Source organism: Heliangelus exortis, chromosome 27 (genome assembly GCF_036169615.1).
Source record: "Heliangelus exortis chromosome 27, bHelExo1.hap1, whole genome shotgun sequence".
NCBI lineage: Eukaryota > Metazoa > Chordata > Aves > Apodiformes > Trochilidae > Heliangelus > Heliangelus exortis.
Window position 1 is genome coordinate 1,764,292 of NC_092448.1, and position 21,261 is coordinate 1,785,552.

The 21,261-nt window shown below is 56.8% G+C and overlaps 2 protein-coding genes across 6 annotated transcripts; both read left to right on the forward strand.

The window, feature by feature from the left end:
• The first annotated feature begins 1,359 nt into the window (after positions 1-1,359).
• LOC139787851 (SLAM family member 8-like) lies at positions 1,360-5,101 on the forward strand. 4 transcript variants are annotated; one of them, XM_071727202.1, is made up of 7 exons: positions 1,360-1,824; positions 3,095-3,424; positions 3,874-4,155; positions 4,241-4,354; positions 4,462-4,529; positions 4,656-4,688; positions 4,863-5,101. In XM_071727202.1, exons 1-7 carry the CDS (start codon positions 1,755-1,757, stop codon positions 4,899-4,901), a joined length of 936 nt encoding a protein of 311 aa, XP_071583303.1. In that variant the 5' UTR covers positions 1,360-1,754; the 3' UTR covers positions 4,902-5,101. The 4 variants fall into 4 exon arrangements, with proteins under 4 accessions (XP_071583303.1, XP_071583304.1, XP_071583305.1 ...); XM_071727203.1 differs by having other exon boundaries at positions 4,659-4,688; XM_071727204.1 differs by having other exon boundaries at positions 4,659-5,101.
• An 850-nt stretch (positions 5,102-5,951) lies between these two features.
• Positions 5,952-18,214, forward strand: LOC139787906 (ETS translocation variant 3-like). 2 transcript variants are annotated; one of them, XM_071727294.1, is made up of 5 exons: positions 5,952-6,150; positions 7,435-7,497; positions 8,347-8,584; positions 11,023-11,138; positions 13,693-18,214. In XM_071727294.1, the coding sequence occupies exons 2-5, from the start codon at positions 7,452-7,454 to the stop codon at positions 14,838-14,840; spliced, it is 1,548 nt and encodes a 515-aa protein (XP_071583395.1). In that variant the 5' UTR covers positions 5,952-6,150; positions 7,435-7,451; the 3' UTR covers positions 14,841-18,214. The 2 variants fall into 2 exon arrangements, with proteins under 2 accessions (XP_071583395.1, XP_071583396.1); XM_071727295.1 differs by lacking the exon at positions 5,952-6,150 and adding an exon at positions 6,168-6,304.
• The last annotated feature ends 3,047 nt before the right edge of the window (positions 18,215-21,261 follow it).

Here is a 21,261-nt window from a genome sequence, read left to right on the forward strand (position 1 = left end):
CAGTTCCAGACAGTGAAACACCTCAAACCCCAAACGTTCACACCCTCAGCCCCTCTCCCATTTTTATCAATTTTGGCTCCAAAATTCCAAACCAAGGGACCCGGTGCCCAAACACAAGAAGTGACCACGGGAAACTCCTGCTGGCCCCCACCCCCTCTTGGGACCCTCCTCACAGCACCTCCAACCGGGGGGTCCTGGTCTTGCTTTTTATGCCTCAAACTCCAAATGTCAACCCTTCGGTCACTCTCCAGTCCTGGCCCATTTTTGGCTCCAAAAGTCACACCCCTAAAAGCAACAGCCGGACCTGACTGGGGTTGGGGGCACTGGCAAGGGCTGGGACCCCCAGGTCCTGTATGAGACCCCCCGGGGCAGATCCCCCTTCCCTGCAGCCTCCACCTCTCCCCAGACCCTCCCAGGGGCTCTGTGTGGGCACCCACATCACCATTGGCACCCAGACACCTGTGGGGACACCCATGGGGACATCACCCATGTGGATCTGCCAAGGAGGACCCACGGAGTCCTTGTTGTGACAGTCTGTGTGTGTGTGTCTGTCTCTGTGTGTGTGTGTCTGTGTGTGTCTGTGTGTCTGTATCTGTGTCTGTGTGTGTCTGTGTCTGTGTCTCTGTGTGTGTCTGTGTCTCTGTGTCTCTGTGTGTGTGTGTGCCTGTGTGTCTGTGTCTATGTGTGTGTCTATGTGAGTGTGTGTGTCTGTGTGTCTGTGTCTGTGTGTGTGTGTCTATGTGAGTGTGTGTGTCTGTGTGTCTGTGTCTGTGTGTGTGCCTGTCTGTGTCTGTGTCTGTGTGTGTCTGTGTGTGTCTGTCTATCTGTGTCCATGTGTCCTCACTGCCTGTGTGTCCAGTCCCCCACAGGGTCCCCCCGGGCTCCCCAAACTTTGTACAAGGAGCAAACAAATGTTGGTGGAGCTGAGGCTTGGGGGCCGGGGGGGGAGGGGGTAACACTTGTGCAAGATGGTTTCTTCCTCCAGATGGACCCATTGCTGTAAACCCGTCCCAGGGTGTGGGGGCCTGCTGAGTCCATGGTGTTCCCACACAGCTCTCAGGGGTGACAGCTGTGGGGACAGCACTGGTTTGTACCCCAGGACCTGTTTCTCTTTCACGTGCTGTTGCTGGAGGGGGAGGGCGAGGGGGTGTTGGCACAGACAGAGCTTCTGGGGTGAAGAATTTGGTGCCCATGGCCTTACCCTGGTGTGCTGGGCAGCCCCAGGGACCAGCTGGCATTATTTATTTACCCAGCACAGGCAGCACCCTGCCCTGCTGTCATTTATTGTATTTGGTTTCCAGGGGGGAAAACAAGTGTTGGGCAGCAGGGACCCAGCTGGGTGGCTCCGGGGACCAGCAATGAGCTTCGGGCTTTCAGAACCAGCCTGGGGGCTTTGGGGATGAGCCTTGGGGTCTCAAAGACCAATGAGGGGCTTCAGGACCAGCCCAGGACCCTAGGGGACAAGCCTGGGGGCTTTGGTGACAAACCCAGAAGCTTCAGGAACAGCCCAGGGACTCTGAGGACCAGCTTGGAGTCGTAGAGGACAAGCCCGAGGGGGCTTTGGGAAGAGTCACCGAACCCTGGTTGCAGCAGGAGGGGAGATGCCCTGGGTGGTGTCCACCCAGGACATGCTCACGGGTGACCCCACCCATGGGGTCCCTGTCACTCCCCGGGGGGAGGTGCTGCCCTGAATTTGCATGTTCACTTCCCCACCTCCCCCAGGCACCTCAAAACTCTGAGGTCCCCGTGGAGCCATGAGGATGCCACCCAGCCACCCCTGTCCCCGTGTCCCCCAGCTGCTGGCCTCACTCCTTCTGCTGGCAGGTAGGCAGGAGAGGAAGGGGGGACGGGGCTGTCCCCACCCTTGGCACTCCCGTGTCTTGAGGGTCCCCCCATTTCTCAGGGCCCAAAGGGAACCCAGAGGGAACCCACTCTTGGGTCCCCGTTGCCAAATAGGTGCTCGCCCTGGGGGTGGGGGGGAAGGGGAGGGTGTCAACTTTTTGGGATGAAACCAGGATCTTCCTCAGTGAAGGAGCCGTGAAAGGTGCGCAGAGAGGGTGAGGGGGGGGCCCGGGGGGGGGAACAGTGTGACATCAATCAGGGCCCAAGAGATTCCAGGTCCCCGGGGAGGCTGGGACGCGGGGGAGAGGGAGGCTGGGGGGGGGGACAAAACAGGGTCGGTAATTCCTTGTAAAAGGGACAATTAATTAGGAGTGGGGGGCCTCGATGTCCCCCTGAGGGTTTCTGCGAGGGGGGAGGAGGAGGAGGAAGGGCGGAGGGGAGGTCGTTTCCCATCCTGGGATGCGCACTGGGGTGACATCCAAACCCTGGGAGGGGTTGGATGGGTGCGATGGGTGGGCAGGGGGCTGGGGGCTGCTCATCCCCTCCCGATTATTCCTACCCCCCGGCCCAAGAAGGGATGGGACGCGGTTTGGTTCGGTGGGAATCTTCCCCCTCCTCCCATTACTCCAGGGGGGGGGGGCTGTGTGTGATGGGGGGACTGGAACCCCCTCCCCCCAAGGGCTCAGTGTCGGTTCCCCTCCCTCGCCTTCCTTCTCGGAAACCAAAGCGGGGGCCAGAGAGGGGGGAGGGAGGAGAGGAGCTGAAAGCAGAGCTGCCCGATGGGTCCTGCGGTCTGTCTGCCTGTCTGTCTGTCCATCTGTCCACCTGTCTGTCTGCCTGTCCACCCCGCGAAGGGACGAGGGGGCACTTCAGCTTCTCAGATCCGCATTTCTCTCCCCCTGCGTGGACACAGTCAGGAGCATCTCCTTGTCACCCCAGGGTTTTGGGGAATGGGGGGAGTTACACCTCAAACTCTCATCACTGAGCTGCCCCGGGTGGGGGGGTCCCTGCCCCATCTCCCCCCCACCCCCATCTCCCCCCCACCCCCATCTCCCCCCCACCCCCCTCCCTGGCTCCCCGTGGGGGCATTTCCCCATTTCCCAAAGCATTAACCTCAAACCTGCCCCCAGGCCGTGGGGGCCTCGTGTCCCCCGCAGGGATGGTGTGAGGTGACACGATGCATCACAGGGTGGGCAGGACTGGGATGCTCTGGGAGGGTCTCCACCCTGCAGTTTGTCCTTGTCCCAGCCAGGTTCTGCAGCCACCCAGCCCCAGCAGGTGAATGTCCTCCTGGGGGATTCCGTGCTGCTGTCCCCAACTCTGCTCCCCAACATGACGGTGACAAAAACAGAGTGGAGCTTCTCAGCTGGGACTGGTGCCACCATCCTGGTGGCTGAGTCCATCTCTGGTGGCTTTATGCGTCCCAACCCCCAGGACAGGTTTGGGAAACGTCTGACAATGCCCAATGCCACGGCCCTGAGGATTGAGGCCCTGGAAGTGGGGGACAGGGGGGTCTATGAGGCTCGGATAAATCTGCCCCTGGCCCTGGTGGAGGAGCAAACCTTCAACCTCTTTGTCTACGGTGAGCAAGAGCAGCTCTGGGAGTGGGGTTAAAACCCTGTGGTGCCCTGGAAAGGGGAAAAGAAAAAACCCCCCGGGCACGGGGAAGCTTCCATGGGGATTTTCTGGAGTTTCTGGTCAACACCCCTGCCTCCCCTGGCCACTCGCTTCCTCCTGCACTTCCCCTTCCTGAAGCTTCCTGGGGGAGGGATTCCTCAGAAGGGTCCCAACAGTGTCCCCAGGGTGTCCCAGAGTCTCACAGAGTATTCTTGGGGTGTCCCAGGGTATCTCAGGATGTCCTCAAGATGTCCTCAAGGTGTCCTCAGGGTGTCCTGGGATGTCTCAGAATCACGCTGGGGACACCCTGGGTGTCCTAGGCTGTCTTTAGGGTGTCCCCAGGGTGTTTGAGGGTGTCCCCAGGGTGTTTCCCAAGCAACCTGGTTCCAGTGACAGGATTTGTACCTTGACCAGAGCCGGTGCCACCACCCGAGATCCAGCACCAAGTGTTCTCCCTCACCACTCGTGGGTGCAACGTGACCCTGAGGTGCTGGGTGCCAGGTGGCCACGGTGCTGAGGCCACGTGGCACCCGGACACCTCGGAGACACCATGGACACAACCCTGTGAGGACAGCCAGAGCCTCTGCCTGGTCGTGCCCCCCAGCGCCTTCAACTCCAGCTTCACCTGCTTGGCCCGAAACCCCATCCAGGAGCGGAGGGTTTCCATCCATCTGGGCACCCTGTGTCTATCCCCGGGTACAAAAGCCCTTCCTGCACCCACTGCCATCCCCCAGGGGCTTGAGGGGGCAATGGCAGCACCCACCCGGGCTTGTCCCCACAGAGATCTCTGGCTGGTGGAGGTGGCACCTGTGTTACCTGCTGCTGCCCGTGGTTGCTGGAGCCTCGCTCGGCCTCGGCCTCTGGAGCAGGAAGAAGAGGAAAGCAGCGAGGGGAGGTGCACGGTGGCCCCCTCCCCAGGACCAAAGAGCCAGAAAAATGGTAACCAGCTGCTCCCCCCTCTTCCCCCCCATCCCAGCTCAGCCCCTGATCCTCTCTCCGCAGGCACCTTCCCTGCCCACCCCCCCCAGGAGGCTCTGTGCAGACAGATCCAGAGGAGATCTCCCCAGGAGGTGGGGGGGACGAAGCGGGGCGGGGGGAGATGGAATCAGGGCTGGATTTGGCTCCTAAGCCATCCCTCAGGGATGCAGGGACCGGATTGGGTTCATCTCCCATTTTATCTCTGGTTTCTGCCCCAGCAGCACAACCTCCTCACCACCATCTACAGCCAGGTGCAGAGAGGAGGAGGCAGCGGGGGGCTCGTCTAGAGACACCCCCCACCCCCATCCACTACGGCGGGGGAGCACCGGGGAGGGAGCTCCGACAGTGTCACCCCCATCCCGGAGGGACCCGGTTCGGTCCCGGCACTGATTGTCCCTGCTTTGACTCCGACCGGGATCGAGCAGCAGGACCGGGACCGCCGAACCCCTCCCCGGGACCAGTGAACCTCCTCGGAACCACCGGGACAGCTCCGGGCAAGAGCCTCCCCCCCCCAGCGCGGTGCCGCGGGTTGGTGTCCCCAAGGCGATGTCCCCTCCTGCCCCTCCCCCCCTCCTCTCAGCAGGACTCGGGGGTCGCAGGGGGCAGGGGGAACCCCCCCCGTCCTTGGCTCACTGGGGACTCCAATAAAGAGAAGAGGGGTGAAGGCGAGTGAGGGGCACTTGGTGGGGGCACAGGGAGGGGTGGGGCGGCTGCAGCCGAGTGAGGGGGTCCCGGGCTGCCCATCCCGCAGCTCTTGGGGTGCGGGGAGGGCTCTGCGGGATGGGAGCTCGGCATGGGACAGGGGGTGACAGCCGGGGCTGGGACCCCCTCTCAAAGCGTCCCCTCCAGGAGCTGCGGCACGAGCAGGGGGTCGGCAACACCCACGGGGGACGAGGACCCAGCACACACACGGGGGGGCGGAACACACAGCACCCACGGCTCTGTGTAACCCCCTCCCTGCAGCCCCTCCCACCCCCCGATGCCTGAGCCGGTCCCACAGGGCTCGATCCTGCCCGGATGGAACCTCACCCCGCGACACAGCCCTGCACCGCTGGATCCCGGCACCGCTGCACAGCTGGATCCGGGCACAGCTGGATCCGCATCCGCTCACACCGCTGCACAGCTGGACCGCCAGAGACCAGGACCCCTTCACACCTGGATTTATGCACCGCTGGATCTCAGCACAGCTGGAGAACCGCGGACAGCGGGTACCAGGGCCCCCGCACAGCTGGATTCCCACACAGCTGCATCCCCGCATCCCCGCACAGCTCCATCCTCGCACAGTCCCCCCCGTTTCCCCTCACGGCTCCAATCCCCTCCCGCCAGGTCTCCCGTTATTCCGCTCCCCCTTTCGCTCTCCGATGCTTTTAGTCCCTCTCCTCCCCCCGTCCGAACCCTCGTGGGCGGAGCCTCCCGCCCCGCGCGCGCTCCCGCCGCCGCCCGTGGCCGGAAGCGGAAGTAGTCGGGGCGCGTGCCCGGAAGGCCGTGGGCGGTGGCGGCGGTTCCGGTTCCGGCGGCCCGTGCGGGGGAGGGAGGAGGAGGAGGAGGAGGAGGAGGCGGCGGCGGCGGCGGCGGCGGCGGCGGCGGCAGCGGCAGCAGCGAAGTGAGAGGCCCCCACCCCGCATCGGCACCGCGGCCCGGCCGCGCTCCGCCGCCCTCAGCCCGCTTCCGCTCCGGACCCGCACTCGGTCCCGGCCCGCACCGCCCCCGCAGGTGGGTCCCGGGGTTGGGCCGAGGCTGAGGCCGAAGCGCCGACACCTCCGAGCGGGCCCGCGGCGGGGCCGTCCCCCCGCATCTTTTCGTTCACCGTGCGGATCGCGGGGGCCTTGGCGAGGAGGGGGCGGTTACCGGAACCGGGAGCCCCTCGGTGGGGCGAAGGCCGCGGCGGCCGCCGCTCCCGGAGGGGTTTTGGCGGCGATGATGGCCTCGGGGTGGGAAGGGGGGGGGAGAAGGACACCCGTTCCCTGGGAGCCTCGGGGGGGCGGGGGGGGGGGGGTTAACGGGAAGCTCCCGGTGAGCGGGGGCGGTAGCGGGGAGATCCTCCCGGTAACGGGTCGGCTCCGGGTTCGGTTCGCTCCGGGGAGGATGCAGTCGGTGAGCGGGCGGGGTGGGGGCGACCGTGGGCTCGAGGAGGGGGGGTTGGAGGCGGCGGAGCCCCGCCTGGGGCAGGGCGCGGCGGGCAGGCCGGGGCAGGCCGGCGGCGGGGCTGTAACGGGAGGAGGGAGGGGAGGGAAGGGGAGGCGAGGCCGGCAGCCCCGGGCCCGACCGCCGCCGCGGCGCCTCGGCTCCTCCCGGCCGCCATTTACATACTTTGAACTGTTCAAAGGAGGAAAAAAGCCCCGAGCGGTAGCGGGGCCCCCACGGGGAGGCGAGGGGAGGGGGCACCTCGGAGCGGGACCGCGGGGGGAGCGGGGGGGTCCCCGTGGGGACGGTACCGGAGCTACCACGGGGGCGAGAGAGCACCCGCCCCAGATCTCCATCCATTGCTCCCCATATCCCGGTTTTAACTTTTTTTTTTTTTTTTTGGGGGGGGGAACGATCCCCACCTCGAGTGTCCCTCTGAGCCCTCCCCCCCCCCAAAAAAAAAAAAAAAAAAAAAAAAAAAAAAAAATTGGAATCAGATGTTCCTGCTCGGAGCGGGATCAAGATTGGGATTGGGAACTGGGATTTTCTCACAGGCACACACCCACCCTTCCCCCCCCCCATACATCTGGGCGAGCTCCGTGTGTGTTTTGGCAGCCGAGCCCGTCTGGTAAGAGAAGACAAACTGTGTTGGGCTTGTTTTGTCTGTCTGATGGCTCTGCCACAGCTTCCCCAGCAAAGCAGGGATTCAGTTGTGCATTTCTTTTTCATAAATATATATTTTTTTTTTTTTTGTGCCGGGATGGAAAATCCAAGGGGAATGAGTGAGGAGGGTCTGGGAGAGCCAGGAAATGTTGCTGGGGGCTGCTGCTCCCGAGTGAGTGGGGGTGACACCAATTTCCTTCTGTCCCCCAGTGAGCAGGAGGGAGAAGATGAAAGCAGGCTGCAGCATCGTGGATAAGGCTGAAGGAGGAGGAGGTAAGGAAGTGGAATTGTTCAGCTGTTGGGGTTTCCTTGTCTCCAGGATCCCTTTTCCCCAGGACCCTTTTTTTCCCCCGGGATTTCTCAGGCAGGATTATTCACCCTCTTGTAGGTGGGCAAGAGCCAGGGTGGCTCTGACAGCTCCTCCCCAGGCAAGTCTCAAAGAGCATGGGGAGGAATATGGAAATCAGTCTTCCCAGAGATGTTTAATTCATCAGGGGTTGGGATCTCTCAGGTGGATCACCTCCCTCCCAGCATGGCTTATGCCTGGGATTGGCTCAGGGGGGGGGGGTTTGGAGTGGGATGTGAATCCACCCATGCTGCTGGAGCCTGGAATTGGGGGCTGTGATGATTTGGGAGAGGAAAAAAAAAAAAAAAAACAACAACAAAAACCTCACTGGGAAACTCTCCTGAGAAATCCAAACTTGGCAGTTGATCCCAAACATCTGCTGAAGCTGGAGCAATCTCTGGAATTGGGGGGAAGCAGGAGGGGCTGAGAGCTCCCACCCTCACCCCACCCCCATGCTCCAATCTGTTTTATCCTCCTCATTCCAGCCACCTGGAGCTTTCCTTGTTGCAATATCTGAAGGTTTGGGGCTCCTTTCACACTTCTTTCCCTTCCAGTTTTAACCCTTTTCAGGGATTCTCCTGGGGGGGAGGGGAGTGGAACAGGAAAACGAGGAATGGAGTAGGAAATCTGGGGTGTTTTTGCTCCCACGTGGAATATTTCATGGAATTACAGCCCCCAGCACAGCTTGGCAGTTGGTACCTCCTGTCACTATGAATTTTTTTTTTTTTTTTTTTTTTTTTTTTTCCATGTTTTGGGGTTTTTTGGCTCTTCCCAAGGTTACCACTTCCCAGAGTGGGCTTACAAGACCGAGTCCAGCCCTGGCTCCAGACAAATCCAGTTGTGGCATTTCATCCTGGAGCTGCTGCAGAAGGAAGAGTTCCGCCACGTCATCGCCTGGCAGCAGGGAGAGTATGGGGAGTTTGTCATCAAGGACCCTGACGAGGTGGCCAGGCTGTGGGGACGCAGGAAATGCAAACCCCAGATGAACTATGACAAGCTGAGCAGGGCCCTCAGGTGAGCAGAGCTTCCTCCCACAGAAATATGGAAATATTTTGCTTGGAAAAGACCTTTTGGATCATCAAACCCTTCCCTGCCCAGGCCACCCCCACCCCATGTCCCTCATCCCCACATCCCCAGGGCTCTGAAACCCCTCCAGGGATGATGGGGACTCCAGCCCTGCCCTGGGCAGCCTGGGCCAGGCCCTGACAACCCTTTCCAGGGAGAAATTCTTCCCCAGCTCCAACCTAAACCTCCCCTGGCACCACTGGAGTTGGGCCAAAAGTTCCTCTTGTCCCATCCCTTGTTCCTTGGGAGCAGAGCCCGACCCCCGTGGCTCCAACCTCCTCTCAGGGGGTTGCAGAGAGCCAGAAGGTCTCTCCTCAGCCTCCTCTGCTGCAGGATCAGCACCCCCAGGGCCCTCAGATGCTCCTCACGACTTCTCCAGCCCCTTCTCCATGTTCTCCAGCCCCTTCCCCAGCTCTGTGGCTCCTCCATCTGTGCCTCATTTGGTCACAGGTTGCAGGTCCCCTGTCCCTGTCCCCAGATGTGCTTTTCTGGGAGGTTTATCTCAAATTTTGAGTGGGATTGCTCAGGTTGGTCTGACCATCCTCAGGTGTCCCTCATTCACCTGCAGCATATCCCATATCCCTCTGGAAATTCTCTCTCTCTCTCCAATTCCAGCAGAGCTATGGGAGGAACCTGGAGTTGCTCCTTGGTTATCACTCCATCGTGGCAGCCTGTGGAGAGAAACCAACTCCCTTTTCCAATGAGGATTTGTTCTTGCCCAAGGCACAGGCTCAGTGACAGCCCCAAGGTGTTTCCCAAGCCCTAATAACACCACTTTGGGTGTCCCTGAGGCCACCACTGTCCCCTTGTGTGAGGAGGAACTGAGCAATCTTCACTTTGCTTCTCACACCTCCCAAGTACAACTTTCCTCTCTTTCATTTAAAAAAAAAAAAAAAAACTTTTTTAGTTTATCCCCATATTTGTGGAAGTCACAGTGGGAGGTGAACACAACCCTCTGACATATGTCACCATTTTTGTCCCCTTGTGTGAGACAGGGACTGAGTGATCCTCACTTTGCCCCTAATTCCAAAGCCCCCAGTGCAGCTTTTTCCTCTTTAATTTACACCCTTCCATCAGGGGTTTTTTTAGGATCACCACTTGGAAGTCGCAATGGGAAAGGAGCAGGATCCCTGCTGTCAGGATTTGGAGCCTGTCACCTGCAGGAGTGGCAGGGTGCTGGCATTGTCACCCCATAATGTGGACTCTGTTGCCTTATGCCCTCTGATACCTTCTGGGTGGAGCTGCCCAAGACAAACAAGGCAGCAAACATGGGAGTCTCAGGGCTGGAACAGGAAGGAAACAATAAATTGGGTGTCATTTGTGCATGGGAGTGGAAAATAGCCCCCACCTGCCACCCCCAACTGTGTCATGGCATCTGGAGGCCCCGTGGGACAGCACTGGGGACACCAGAGGCTTGGGGCTGGTGGCTCCTTCCTGGAGCAGGAGGCACCACGTGCTCACCCCCCCTCGGTGATCCACCTGGAACGCCTTTGTTTGTCCACCTGGATTGGGAGCTGGGTACAAACAGTGGTGGTGCAAGCAGGGAGGAGGGGATTACACCCACGGCCAAGCTCTCCTCCTTCCTTTGGGGGAGCTGAGAGGTGGCTCTGGCCACCAGGACCAGGTTCCAGTTCCTGCCCAGGGAGGGTTTGGAATCCAGAGGGGCACAGACAAGGTCTGTGCAGAAACCAGCAGTCCCCATTTGCAGCCCAGTGTGGCTGCTAAAACCCCTGGCCACCAAGATTGCAAAAATAAAACTGCCAAATCTGGATAATCTGAAGTCCCTTCTGCTCAACTCCTACCCCAGTTCCTTCACCTCCCTCAGGCTCTGGCCCTTGGCACAGGGACACCTGGATTTCCCCCTCTTCTTCTGGTTCCTGGGACATTCCCCAGACACCTGCAGCCCCCCCAAAAGCCACCGTGGGTGTTTCTCCCACTGGGGGGTACCCACAGGAATGAGAATGTGGTGGTATTTGCTGGTTGTGTGCTCTGGGAGCTCTTCTCCAAGTGTGAGGATTCTGTGTGGTGCTGTGGATCCAGCACCACGCAGGGGGCTTGTGGGACACCCCCCAGCCCATGGGACTGGTCCCAGTTTGGACAGGGGTAACAATGTGGACAGGCTTCAGGTCCCCTCAGGATCTCACCTTTTTCCACATATCTAAGGAGGAGAAAACCCCAGAAACTGGTTTGAGACCTCCTGCTGGAGGACGTCTTGTAAAAGGAGCAGGTGTCATTTGGAAGCATCCCTACTGATGAGTGTTTTCCTGAATTAACTTAATTAATTTTCTGGGAAACTTCGTTTTGGTTGGTACATCAGAGGTGGGTGTTGGTGGCACTTAAAAAAAGCAGTGAGAACTCTCAGTGAGCTTCTGAACTTCCCTTCACAGATACTATTACAACAAGAGGATTCTCCACAAGACAAAAGGCAAAAGGTTCACCTACAAATTCAACTTTAACAAACTGGTGATGCCCAACTACCCCTTCATCAACATCCGACCCAACGGTGAGCCAGGGGCTCCTGCTTTCTCCTGGGGGGGGCTCAGTCACCTCAAACAATCAGAGCCACTGCAATGGGAAGGTCTGGGTGCTGATAAAGCCTTATCTGGAGCTCTCCTTCCTCTGGGGTTGACTTTGTGGGCATTTTTATTTCCTCTTAGAACTCGGTGGGTGTCGTGAGTTTGCTTTGCTTTGCTGGGAGGAAGGGAGGGAGGGAAGGAGTGTCCTTGGGAAAAGAAGATTTTTGTCCTGTGACAAGGACCTGGCCTCACTCACAGGCTCATCACATCCCTTATGGTGCCACAGAACTGAGAACTTTCTTGACAAGGAGCTCCAAGGTGCCCAGGTGTGCACGTCAGCACCAAAAGAAAGTTTGCAGCTTTGCTCCTTTCCCCTCTTCTACAAATGCCTCTTGTTTGCTTCAGCTCCTTTTATACCAAAAGGAACTTTTTTCTTTTTTTTTTTTTAATGATTACCACCCAGAGTTCAGAGCAGTTTCCAGAGAAAAGCAGGATCTTGCCTGAGTTTGACTAAAATCCCAGGGATTTCTTGGTGCTCTGCTATCCAGGAGCATGCAAAAGAGGTTGGGAAGTGTGATTGTTCTCCACTCATCCCAAAAAGACTTTCTGAGCCTCTTGCCAGGAGCAGCAGCAGGAATTTTCTCCGGGTGTTGTCCCAGAGCCAGCAGCACTTCTGGGGATTCTCTAGAGGGAGGGTCCTTTGGGGGTGGGATGAAGCCCCCCCACTCCGCAGCTTGGTTTCCACAGCTGTGATCATCACTTGTACAACTGCCCAGGAACCACACAGCCAGGGGTGTTGGAATCATGGAATCACTAAGCTCAGAATACACCTCTAAGATCATCAAGTTTAACCATAAATGCAACCAAACCATGTCCCCAAGTGCCACCTCCACACGTTTTTTGAAGACCTCCAGGGATGATGGGGACTCCAGCCCTGCCCTGGGCAGCCTGGGCCAGGCCCTGACAACCCTTCCCAGGGAGAAATTCTTCCCCAGCTCTAACCTAAACCTCCCCTGGCACCACTTGAGTTGGGCCAAAAGTTCCTCTTCTCCCATCCCTTGTTCCTTGGGAGCAGAGCCCGACCCCCTCTGGCTCCAACCTCCTCTCAGGGGGTTGCAGAGAGCCAGAAGGTCTCCCCTCAGCCTCCTCTGCTCCAGGATCAGCACCCCCAGGGCCCTCAGCTGCTCCTCACAACTTCTCCAGCCCCTTCTCCATGTTCTCCAGACCCTTCCCCAGCTCCATTCCCTTCTCTGGACACATCCATCCCCTCAATGTCCTTCTGGTCACGAGGGACCCCAAAACTGAGCCCAGGATTGGAGGTGCAGCCCCAGCAGTGCTGAGCACAGGGAACCATCCCTTCCCTCAGATGCTCCTCACAACTTTTCCAGACTCCTCCCCTGCTCCATTCCCTTCTCTGGCCATGGTTCAGTCCCTCAGTGTCCTCAGTGTTCCTGAAGGCTTCACCTGTGTGGGACAGAGGAGAGCGGGAAGAAGGAAATACCTTCCCCAGGAGCCCTGAGCCAAACCATGGGGGTGGAAGATGCCATACGAAGCTGCTCTGCAGATCTATAATTACTTGCAGCGACGAGTCTGGGCAGTTCCAGCTCAATATTGCTCAGTGCTTGTTCCTTTTCCCTGTTTGCAGCCACTCCCTCCTATCTCTGGGGCATGCATTTGAAAAAAAAAAAAAAAAAAGAAAGAAAAAAAAGAACTTTGGAGAACTGGAATGCACTCATTTAATTACAACCTGTTTTGCTTTCCTTCTGGCTGGGCTGGGGGTTGGGAGACCCAAACCAGTTTGGGGCACTGGAATCTGCTTTCTTCTCTCGCCTCTCCTGAGGGTTTTTTTGGGTTTTTTTTTTTTGTTTGTTTGTTTTTTTGTTTTTTTTTTTCTTTTTTTTTTCTTTTTTTTTTTTTTGGTTTTTTGGTTTTTTGTTTGGTTTGGTTTGGTTTGGTTTGGTTTTGCTTTTTTTGAAGAGGAGAATCGAGGGGAGGTGAGAAAGGAGGGGGAAGAATTTGCCATGATACTCATGTTGTGGCACGAGCTGGGTTGGCGGCTCCGTAGGCACGGCGCCTGTGGAGAGGAGACTTTCTTTCCAAAAAAAGCACAAATCCATGACTTCTGGGCAGCCCTGCATCTGGGAGTTTAACCTTTTCTGATTACACCAGAGCCAGGAGGTCCATGAAACCTCACGGTGAGGTTTTGAAGCTCCTTCAGAGGCAGGGAGCAGACAGAAAAGGCACCTCCCAGCTAAGCATCTGCTGCTGAATCGTGGGGATTCAACCCCAAAAAAGCAGCTTTTTCCTTCTGATTTCTTCTCTGTCCCTAAACCTTTTCTGGTTACACCCGAGCCAGGAGGTCCATGAAACCTCATGGTGAGGTTTTGAGGCTCCATTAGAGGAAGGGAGCAGACAGAAAGGGCACCTCCCAGCTGATCATCTGCTGCTGAATCATGGGGATTCAACCCCAAAAAAGCAGCTTTTTCCTTGTGATTTCTTCTCTGTCCCAAACTCTTTCTCTTTTTCCCTCCCCTGTCCCAGGTGTCGTGCCACAGAGCGCTCCTCCCGTCCCCACGGCCTCATCCCGCTTCCACTTCCCCCCCTTGGACAGCCACTCTCCCACTGAAGATGTCCAACCCGGCCGCTTTTCCAGCGGTTCTTTGGTCCCGTCCAACCCAGAAGCTTTGGGAGAAGGAGGTGAGAGGAAGCCGGACATGCCGGAGCTGGAAGATGCCTCCTCAGATTGGCGTCGGGGCGTGGATCTCATGGCTTCCCGCACCTCCGTGGGCAGCGCCGGGAACGTCAACCACCAGAAACGCAAACCCGAGATCGTTCTCCCTCTTTTCAGCAGGCCCGGGATGTACCCGGATCATCCCCACAGCCCCTTTGCCGTGTCACCTCTGCCGGGGCGTGGTGGGGTCTTAAATGTCCCCATCTCTCCTGCTTTGTCCCTCACCCCCACCCTTTTCTCCTACAGCCCCTCCCCGGGTCTCAGCCCCTTCACGGGGAGCAGCTGCTTCTCTTTTAACCCCGAGGAAATGAAACACTACCTGCACTCCCAAGCTTGCTCTGTCTTCAACTACCACCTCAGCCCCCGGACTTTCCCCCGCTACCCACTGATGGTGCCACCTCTCCAGTGCCAAATGCCCCTGGAGGAGCAGCCCCAGTTCCCCATCAAGCTCCAACCTCCCCCCGCGGGGCGGAAAAACAGGGAGAGACTGGAAAGCTCTGAGGAGCACCCCCCGGCCACGCAGCTGGCTGCTCCTCCACCCCCCAGGGTCAAAATGGAGCCTCTGGGTGACAAGGAAACCGAATCCCAGGAGCCGGCGGTGAAAGGGAAAGAGAAAACCAAGCGGGAGGAAGAGGAAGAGGAGAGAGGCCCCGTGTTTGCCAAACCGGCGGCGCCTTCGTGGCACCCAGCCCCCAACCAGCCTGAAGAAGCCCCTGATCAAGGGGAGGGCAGCGGGGAGAAGCCCCCCCGGGATGCAGCCAGCGAGCTGGGGGCTCAGGAGAAGAGGGAAGATGCCTTGATGCCCCCCAAGCTGCGTCTGAAACGCCGCTGGAACGGGGACCGGCAAGCTGAGGTCCCTGAGGAGCCCCCCAGCCACGGCCGAGCCCACTGGAACGGGGCACTGGGGACCCCCCACCTCCCCCTGCCCCCCCCGGCCACTGCTGCCTCCGACACTTAAACCTCGTGGGGGGGGCAGCCTGGGGGAGTGGGGGGGGGATCTCTCTGCGCCGACACCATCTGTGTATTTATGTAGCAAGGTCGCAGAGTTTGGGAAGGGACTGGGGGGGGGGAAGGGGTTGGGTGGTAACTTTTAGCAGTTTAGGGGGGGTGGGGGTGTTGTGTTGTTTTCCTTGTTGAGTTGCAGGTGAGATGCAGTTGTCATACACCCCCCCACTCCCAGGAGGGGAAGCTGGGTGCCCCCGAGCTTCACAAAACTCCAGTAGGGGGGGGGTAGCGCTATTTTCTCTACGCATTTGTATTTATAGCAGCAGGAATCTCCAAATTTCATCTAATTCCTTTTTTTTTTTTTTTTTTTTTTTTTTGGTTTCTACTCAGAGCCTGGTGCACAGGGGGGACTGGGGGTGGGGGGAGAATTCCCTACCCTCAGCCTCAGATGTGGGGTTTTCTTTTGGGGGGGGATGAGGCGAGGGAATGTTGCACTGTCCGTGGAGTGGGGCAAGTCACGGAAAGTCCCACTCAGGAATGTCACCAGCAAGGTGGGGGGACAGGAGGTGGAGATGTTAATTGTCCCTTTCCACCTTTCTGAAGCAAAGCCATGAGCAGAACCTTAAAGGAATCTTTTCAGGGAAGGGAGTGGGAGAAAAACAAAATAACCTGATGCCTTTAATAGATGCATTAAAATGTATTTTGGGGGTATTTTTTTTTCCCCCCCCAAAAATTGTCTGGGCGGAGTTGGGGGCAATTGGGAGCTCACCAGCGAGTGAGTTCATGGAGGAGGAATGACAGGAGCTTTGTTTGATCCCATCCCTTTTGTTCGGTTCCCCTATCACTTTGACTCATGCCTTAACTACGTGTACACTTTATTCCAGCCCAGGTTTGGCTTTTTTCCGGAAGATTTTGGCTTTGGCTTTTATCCAGAGGATTTTGGCACTTTTTTTGGCTTTTATCCGGAGGATTTTGGCTTTTTTGGCTTTTTTTTTCAAGAGGATTTCAGCTTTACCTGGATGCTGGAGAGCAGGAGCTGGGCTCCATCTCTGCTGGCGTGTAAATCTCACTGTATTTTTGCTCAGAATTTGCTTTATTCCCTCTGTAGCTGTTTTCTCCAGCTCTGGCTTTTACCAAGGAATGTGCTCGGGTTTGGGGGTGATTCCCTTTGGGTTTCTTAAAAAACAGCTTGGAAACACTCCCCCTCCACCTCGATGGAGCTGGAGCTGGATTTTTTGGGAGGTCGTAGGCGAGAGACTTGTGCAGGCAGAGCCCTCCAGCCGGGGCGAGGAGGAGGAGGAGGAAGGAATGGGAGGATTTGGAAACGTTTTTCTTAGGCAGGGAAACGGGGGCTGGGTAAGCCACAGGACCAGGATGATGAGCCAGAGGGCCGGAGTGTGGTCCTGGGGTGGCTCCAGGATCTGGGAAGCTTGGCCAACACCCCCCTTCCCCCCCCCCCCAGCACCTGGATGGAGGTAAAAAGGGGGAATGAGCCCCACAGATCCATCTTCCCTTTCCCCCTCCCCCCCAGCACCTGGATTTAACTCCATGGATGGAGAAAAGGGGGAATGAGCCCCCCCAGATCCCCACCCCTCAGCCCCTGCTCATGGATTTAACTCCATGGATGGAGGAAAACAAGGGGAAAGGAGTCCCCTGGATCCACCCCCCATTTGAGGAGTGAACTCAGGAATTAGAAACACGAGGCCTTGCCCATCAGTGATGCATATCAGCACCCCCAAAATGCTGGGGGGGTTGAGGGGGAGGGGGGGGGGGGAGAGCGGGGGTTGAGCTGAGCTGCCCTTCTCGCCCTTCATTGATGGCAAAAAAAAAATCCCCAAAACAAAACAAAAAAGCGAAAACGAAACAAAAAAGCAAAATGCAAAATTTTTAATCTGTTGTTTGGCTTTGAAAGTTTGTAATTGGGCTTTTTTCGAAAAGGAGGGGAGGGAGAAGGGGGGAGGGGGGGGGGGAGGCCTTGAGGGATTTTGTCTTCATAGCCATTGCACTGCACCCCAGGAGCTCTGCGTTCAGGGATAACAGACTCAGGACCAGTGAGTGGCTGCAGGTGATGGGCTCCACCACGGATGGTGGGGAGGGGGTGGCCAAGCCCCCCTCCTGTCCCCACTGCCACCCCCAACGTCCCCGCCTGCTCAGGGGGTCACCTCGGTGCAAGACCAGGGGGGGATTTCTCCTCACCACCACCACCACCACCAGACTCGTGGTAGCCTGGAAGGAGGGTGCTTATAAATGCATTTTAAATGATTAAAAAAAAAAATCGTTTAAAAAAAAAAAAAAAAAAAAAAAAGCATTATATATATATATTCCGATGTGCCAAAATATTTAAACTTGTAAAGTTTAAATGGTTGAAATCTCAATGTCCACCTGTATTAATTAATCAAGAGCATGTTAATGTTTAAACCATTTTTATTTTCTTGCTTTGTTTAGTCATAGAGAATCTTTTAGGAAAGAGACTTTAAACGGACACCGAGCAGTGAGGGAGAATTTTGGGGGGACAAAAAAACCCCAACTGGATCCGGATGGGGCAGGGAGGATGAACCAGACCAGGAGGAGGAGGAGGAGGAGGAGGAGGAGGAAGAAGGAGGAGAAGCATTAACCTCGTCTGTCACCTGCAGGAGCATCCACCCCTCGCTCGGTTGTCCCCTTGGTTTTTATTTATTCCATAATTATGTATTTTTGTTTTGAGAAATAACTTGTTGGGGTTGTTTTGTTGGTTTTTTTTTTTCTGTCTTATGGATCCTGGTGGGGTTTAACAAAAAAAAAAAAAAAAAAAAAAAAATTCCTTCTTTTGGTTTGAAATAATCATAATCAGATTGTTAAAAAATAATTTTTTTTATGTTTTTGTTTTTTTTTTTTTTTAGAGTGCTTTTAAGGAGAAAATATTTACTGCTAGAAAACTGGGGGGGAGGTGGGGTTGTTGTGTTGGTTTTTTTTTTTTTAATCACTTTTGACTATTTCAGCAGGGATTAGTGGGAGTGCACACACGTGGGCAGTGGCTCCATCATCCCTCTGTCCACCCAAGGGAGAGCAGGATGGGAAGTGTGCAGATTTGTACATAAACAAGCGTGTAAATTAGTCTCAAAATAACTCCATTGTGCAGTGCCTTTAGACGTTCCACTTTCTATAAAGTCTTCAAAAAAAAAAAAAAAAAAAAGCAAAACAAAAAAAAGGTTGCATATATATATTATATATATATGATGTAATGTTATAGAAATATATGTATAATATACATATTTTTTTCCAGGGGTATCTGATAGCTCTGTATTTTGTTATCGAAGTTGAAAGAAAAAAAAACACACACACACACACAAAAAAAGTATTTTACCTCAAATTAAAAAGTTAAATAAACCTTTTAAATTTCTGCTGGTAGCTCTGGTTTTGGTGGGGTTTTTTTTCTTCTGGGATTCGGGCAGGATTTTTGGAGAGGAACTGGGAAAATTCAGCACTGTTATCACCTCCCAATTAATAAATATATTTAATTAATCCCCCCATTAATTCCAAGCTCCTGCCAGCCAGCTGATCCTCCCAGTGGCTTTAATTTTATTTCTCAGTCAGGGCTTTATTAATTAACTGGGAATTGAAGAGTGGCTTTTATTTGATTTATCAATGCAGGCTGTATGACTTAGGTGGGAATTCAAGGGGTTTGGGCAGGGGCCAAGCTTCAGGGTGGGGGAATTGAAGTAATTTTGGGGGAAAAACAGGTTCTGTTTGGATGCTTGCAAAAAATACAGAAAAAATATAAAATACAAAATATAGAAAATAATATATATATCGCAAATAGAAATACATAAAGTGTAAATATAGTATGGAGTAAAATACAATATAAAAATAAAACCCCTCATGCCCTTTCTCCTATTGCTGCTGGAGGGTTTTTTGGGGGGCAGCCTGGGATTTGGGACCTCCCATCCTCATTCCAACCCCCTCGGCCATTCCTGCTTCCCTGTGCCCCCCTGGGAAAACAGCACAGGACGGGGGGAGAAATCCCTTTCACGCTTTACAAAGTTGGGTTTTGGGTCAGTTTTGGGTTTTTTTGGGGGGGGGGGGCCAGGAAGCACACAACACACACTGGGGTGCAGCTGGGTATGTGGGAGCTGAGCCCCAAAGGGACTCCCCACACCCTCCCCAGCCCACACTTCAGCACCCTCCTGGATCTCTTGGCCATCCCACCCCCCCAAAAAAAAAAAAAAAAAAAAAAAAAAAAAATCCCAAATTTCTCTTGGGGGGTCTCTGCTCCCTGTGGGTCCCCTGCTCTGGCTGGACAGGATCTGGATTCAGGGGAGGGCATCAAACCAATATCCAGCCCTGAGATGGCCATATTGAGGTCCAGGTTGGCTGTATCCAGCTGAAGATGGATAAACCCAACCCAAGATGGATAAACCCAACCCAGGACGGACAAACCCAACCCCAGCACAGACAAACCCAACCCGAGATGGACAAACCCAACCCCAGGATGGGCAAACCCAACCCCAGGGTGGGCAAACCCAACCCAAGATGGATGAACCCAACCCAAGATGGACAAACCCAACCCAAGATGGATGAACCCAACCCCAGGATGGACAAACCCAACCCCAGGATGGATGAACCCAACCCAAGATGGTGGCTGAAGGGCACTGGGACCTCCAAGGGGGAAGAACCCAGAGATGGCCCCCCCCTCCCCTCTCCAGAGGCCTCGCCCCCTCCTTCCCCCTGTTCCTGGGGGGTTCCTGCTGAAGTCCACGGGTCCCCGAGGAGCCTCCCCACCCCCTCGCTGCTGGTCCCAGGTCCCCCCCCAACCTCCCTGGGCCATCTCCTGCCCCTTCCTGACCCTCCCCCCAACTGTTCCCCCCCACAGCCGGGGGTCCCTGGCCAGGGACTCCTCCCCACATCTCTTCTCCTGCCCCCAGGCTGCCCACCCCCAAGCCTCTGGTCCCTCCACCCACCTTAAAGAGGGGGGAGGCACCTATAAGACCACCTTGGCCCCCCCCGCAGCACCCCAGAGTGCAGCCCCCAGGGTCCGTCTGAGCCCACCCCCGGGGTTTGGGGTGCCCCTGTACCCCCCACCCCTGCCTGCAGCTGCCCAGCTTGTCCTGCCTGTTCAGAGGGCAGGATCGAGCCCCTCGCCCCTCGCCCCCCACCCCCCAGTAACGTTCATGGTGAGTGGTCTGGCTGCTGTCACCCCCGGAGTCACCCCAAATCTGGAGATGTCCCTTTAAGCCACTGTCACTGCAAAGGGTGGTGACAACCAGCACCCCAAACTCCCCTCACCCCCCGCAAAAAAAGGGATTTTGGGATCCCCAAAAAGGCCATTTTCCCACTCGAGGTGTGGGGGACAGGGGGGAGAAGACAGTGCTGAGGTTCAAGGGTGGGATTTGGGGAAGGGGGGGGGGGGAAAGGGAGGGGCACGATCGCTCCTTCCCAGGGATTCCCAGAAAATGGTGCATTTTCATTTTCACTTTCCCTTGTTTTGCACGCCGGGAATTTTGCTTTTCGGGGGAAGCAACGTGTTGGGGTTTTTTTTTTATCGAGGACTCCCCTCCCTTCCCAGTACAAGGCACCCGTGGAGCCTCCACGGGGGGAGTTGGGGGAACGCCCGGGGGGTGTCAGGGGGTACAGCCACCCCCAAATCACTGCTGCAGCGAAGCCCTCACCCCCCGAACCTGGGGTACAGAAAGGGTCCCCCATAAACTGGCTGGGGTGGGGCTGTGTCACCCCAACAGGGATGGGTCCAAGGGTCCCAGCATCCCCCAGCCACCTGCTGGTCCCCAATGCCAGAGAGAGACCCCCCCCAAACCTGTCACCCCATACGTGGGTCCCGGGCTGTGTCTGGGGGTCCCCCCTCCATTCCTACTGATCCTGGGGGTTTTCCCCAAAACCCGGGTCTCCCTGGAGGTGGCCCCCACCAACACTGTCCCTGTTTCCCCCCACCTCCACGCTCTGTCCCCGTCATTCGCGGTGTCCCTATCAGACCCACGTTGTCCCCATGGGTCCCACTGTCCCCACTGTCCTCACGGTGTCCCGTGGGTGTGCCCCCCCTAGATCCCCCCATCCCCAGTGTCCCCGTCCTGGCTCAGTGTCCCCCTCCCAGCCCAGTGTCCCCACCACTATCCCCATTTTCGCTCTCTCCGTGGCTCTCCCTCCCCATCCCCGCTCTCCCCGTCTCTGGTCCCTCCCCATCCCCGCAGCCTCCCCCCTCTCCCCGTGTCCCCCCATCCCCTCTCTCCCCTGGATGTCCCACCCGCTCGCCGCCTCCCCCTCACCCGGCTCCGCTCCCTACTCCCCTGCTCGGCCCCCGCCGGCGCACCCCCCTCGGCGGCAGCGGGGGCCGGGCGAGCCCGGGGATTGGGAGCGGGCGTAGGCCTCTCCCTCAGCCCGGCCCCCAGCGCCGCCGGGCGGGTCGGGGGGTAGAGGGGGGAGGAGGAGGAGGAGGAGGAGGAGGA

What these genes read in the sequence shown, in the direction of transcription:
- LOC139787851 (XM_071727202.1), top strand. Translation starts at nt 1,755, where the DNA reads ATGAGGATGCCACCCAGCCACCCCTGTCCCCGTGTCCCCCAGCTGCTG. An exon ending in CTCACTCCTTCTGCTGGCAG is followed by an intron (nt 1,825 to 3,094) that starts GTAGGCAGGAGA and finishes TGTCCCAGCCAG; the next exon opens with GTTCTGCAGCCACCCAGCCC. An exon ending in CTTCAACCTCTTTGTCTACG is followed by an intron (nt 3,425 to 3,873) that starts GTGAGCAAGAGC and finishes TACCTTGACCAG; the next exon opens with AGCCGGTGCCACCACCCGAG.
- LOC139787906 (XM_071727294.1), top strand. Translation starts at nt 7,452, where the DNA reads ATGAAAGCAGGCTGCAGCATCGTGGATAAGGCTGAAGGAGGAGGAG. An exon ending in AAGCTGAGCAGGGCCCTCAG is followed by an intron (nt 8,585 to 11,022) that starts GTGAGCAGAGCT and finishes TTCCCTTCACAG; the next exon opens with ATACTATTACAACAAGAGGA. An exon ending in CATCAACATCCGACCCAACG is followed by an intron (nt 11,139 to 13,692) that starts GTGAGCCAGGGG and finishes CCCCTGTCCCAG; the next exon opens with GTGTCGTGCCACAGAGCGCT.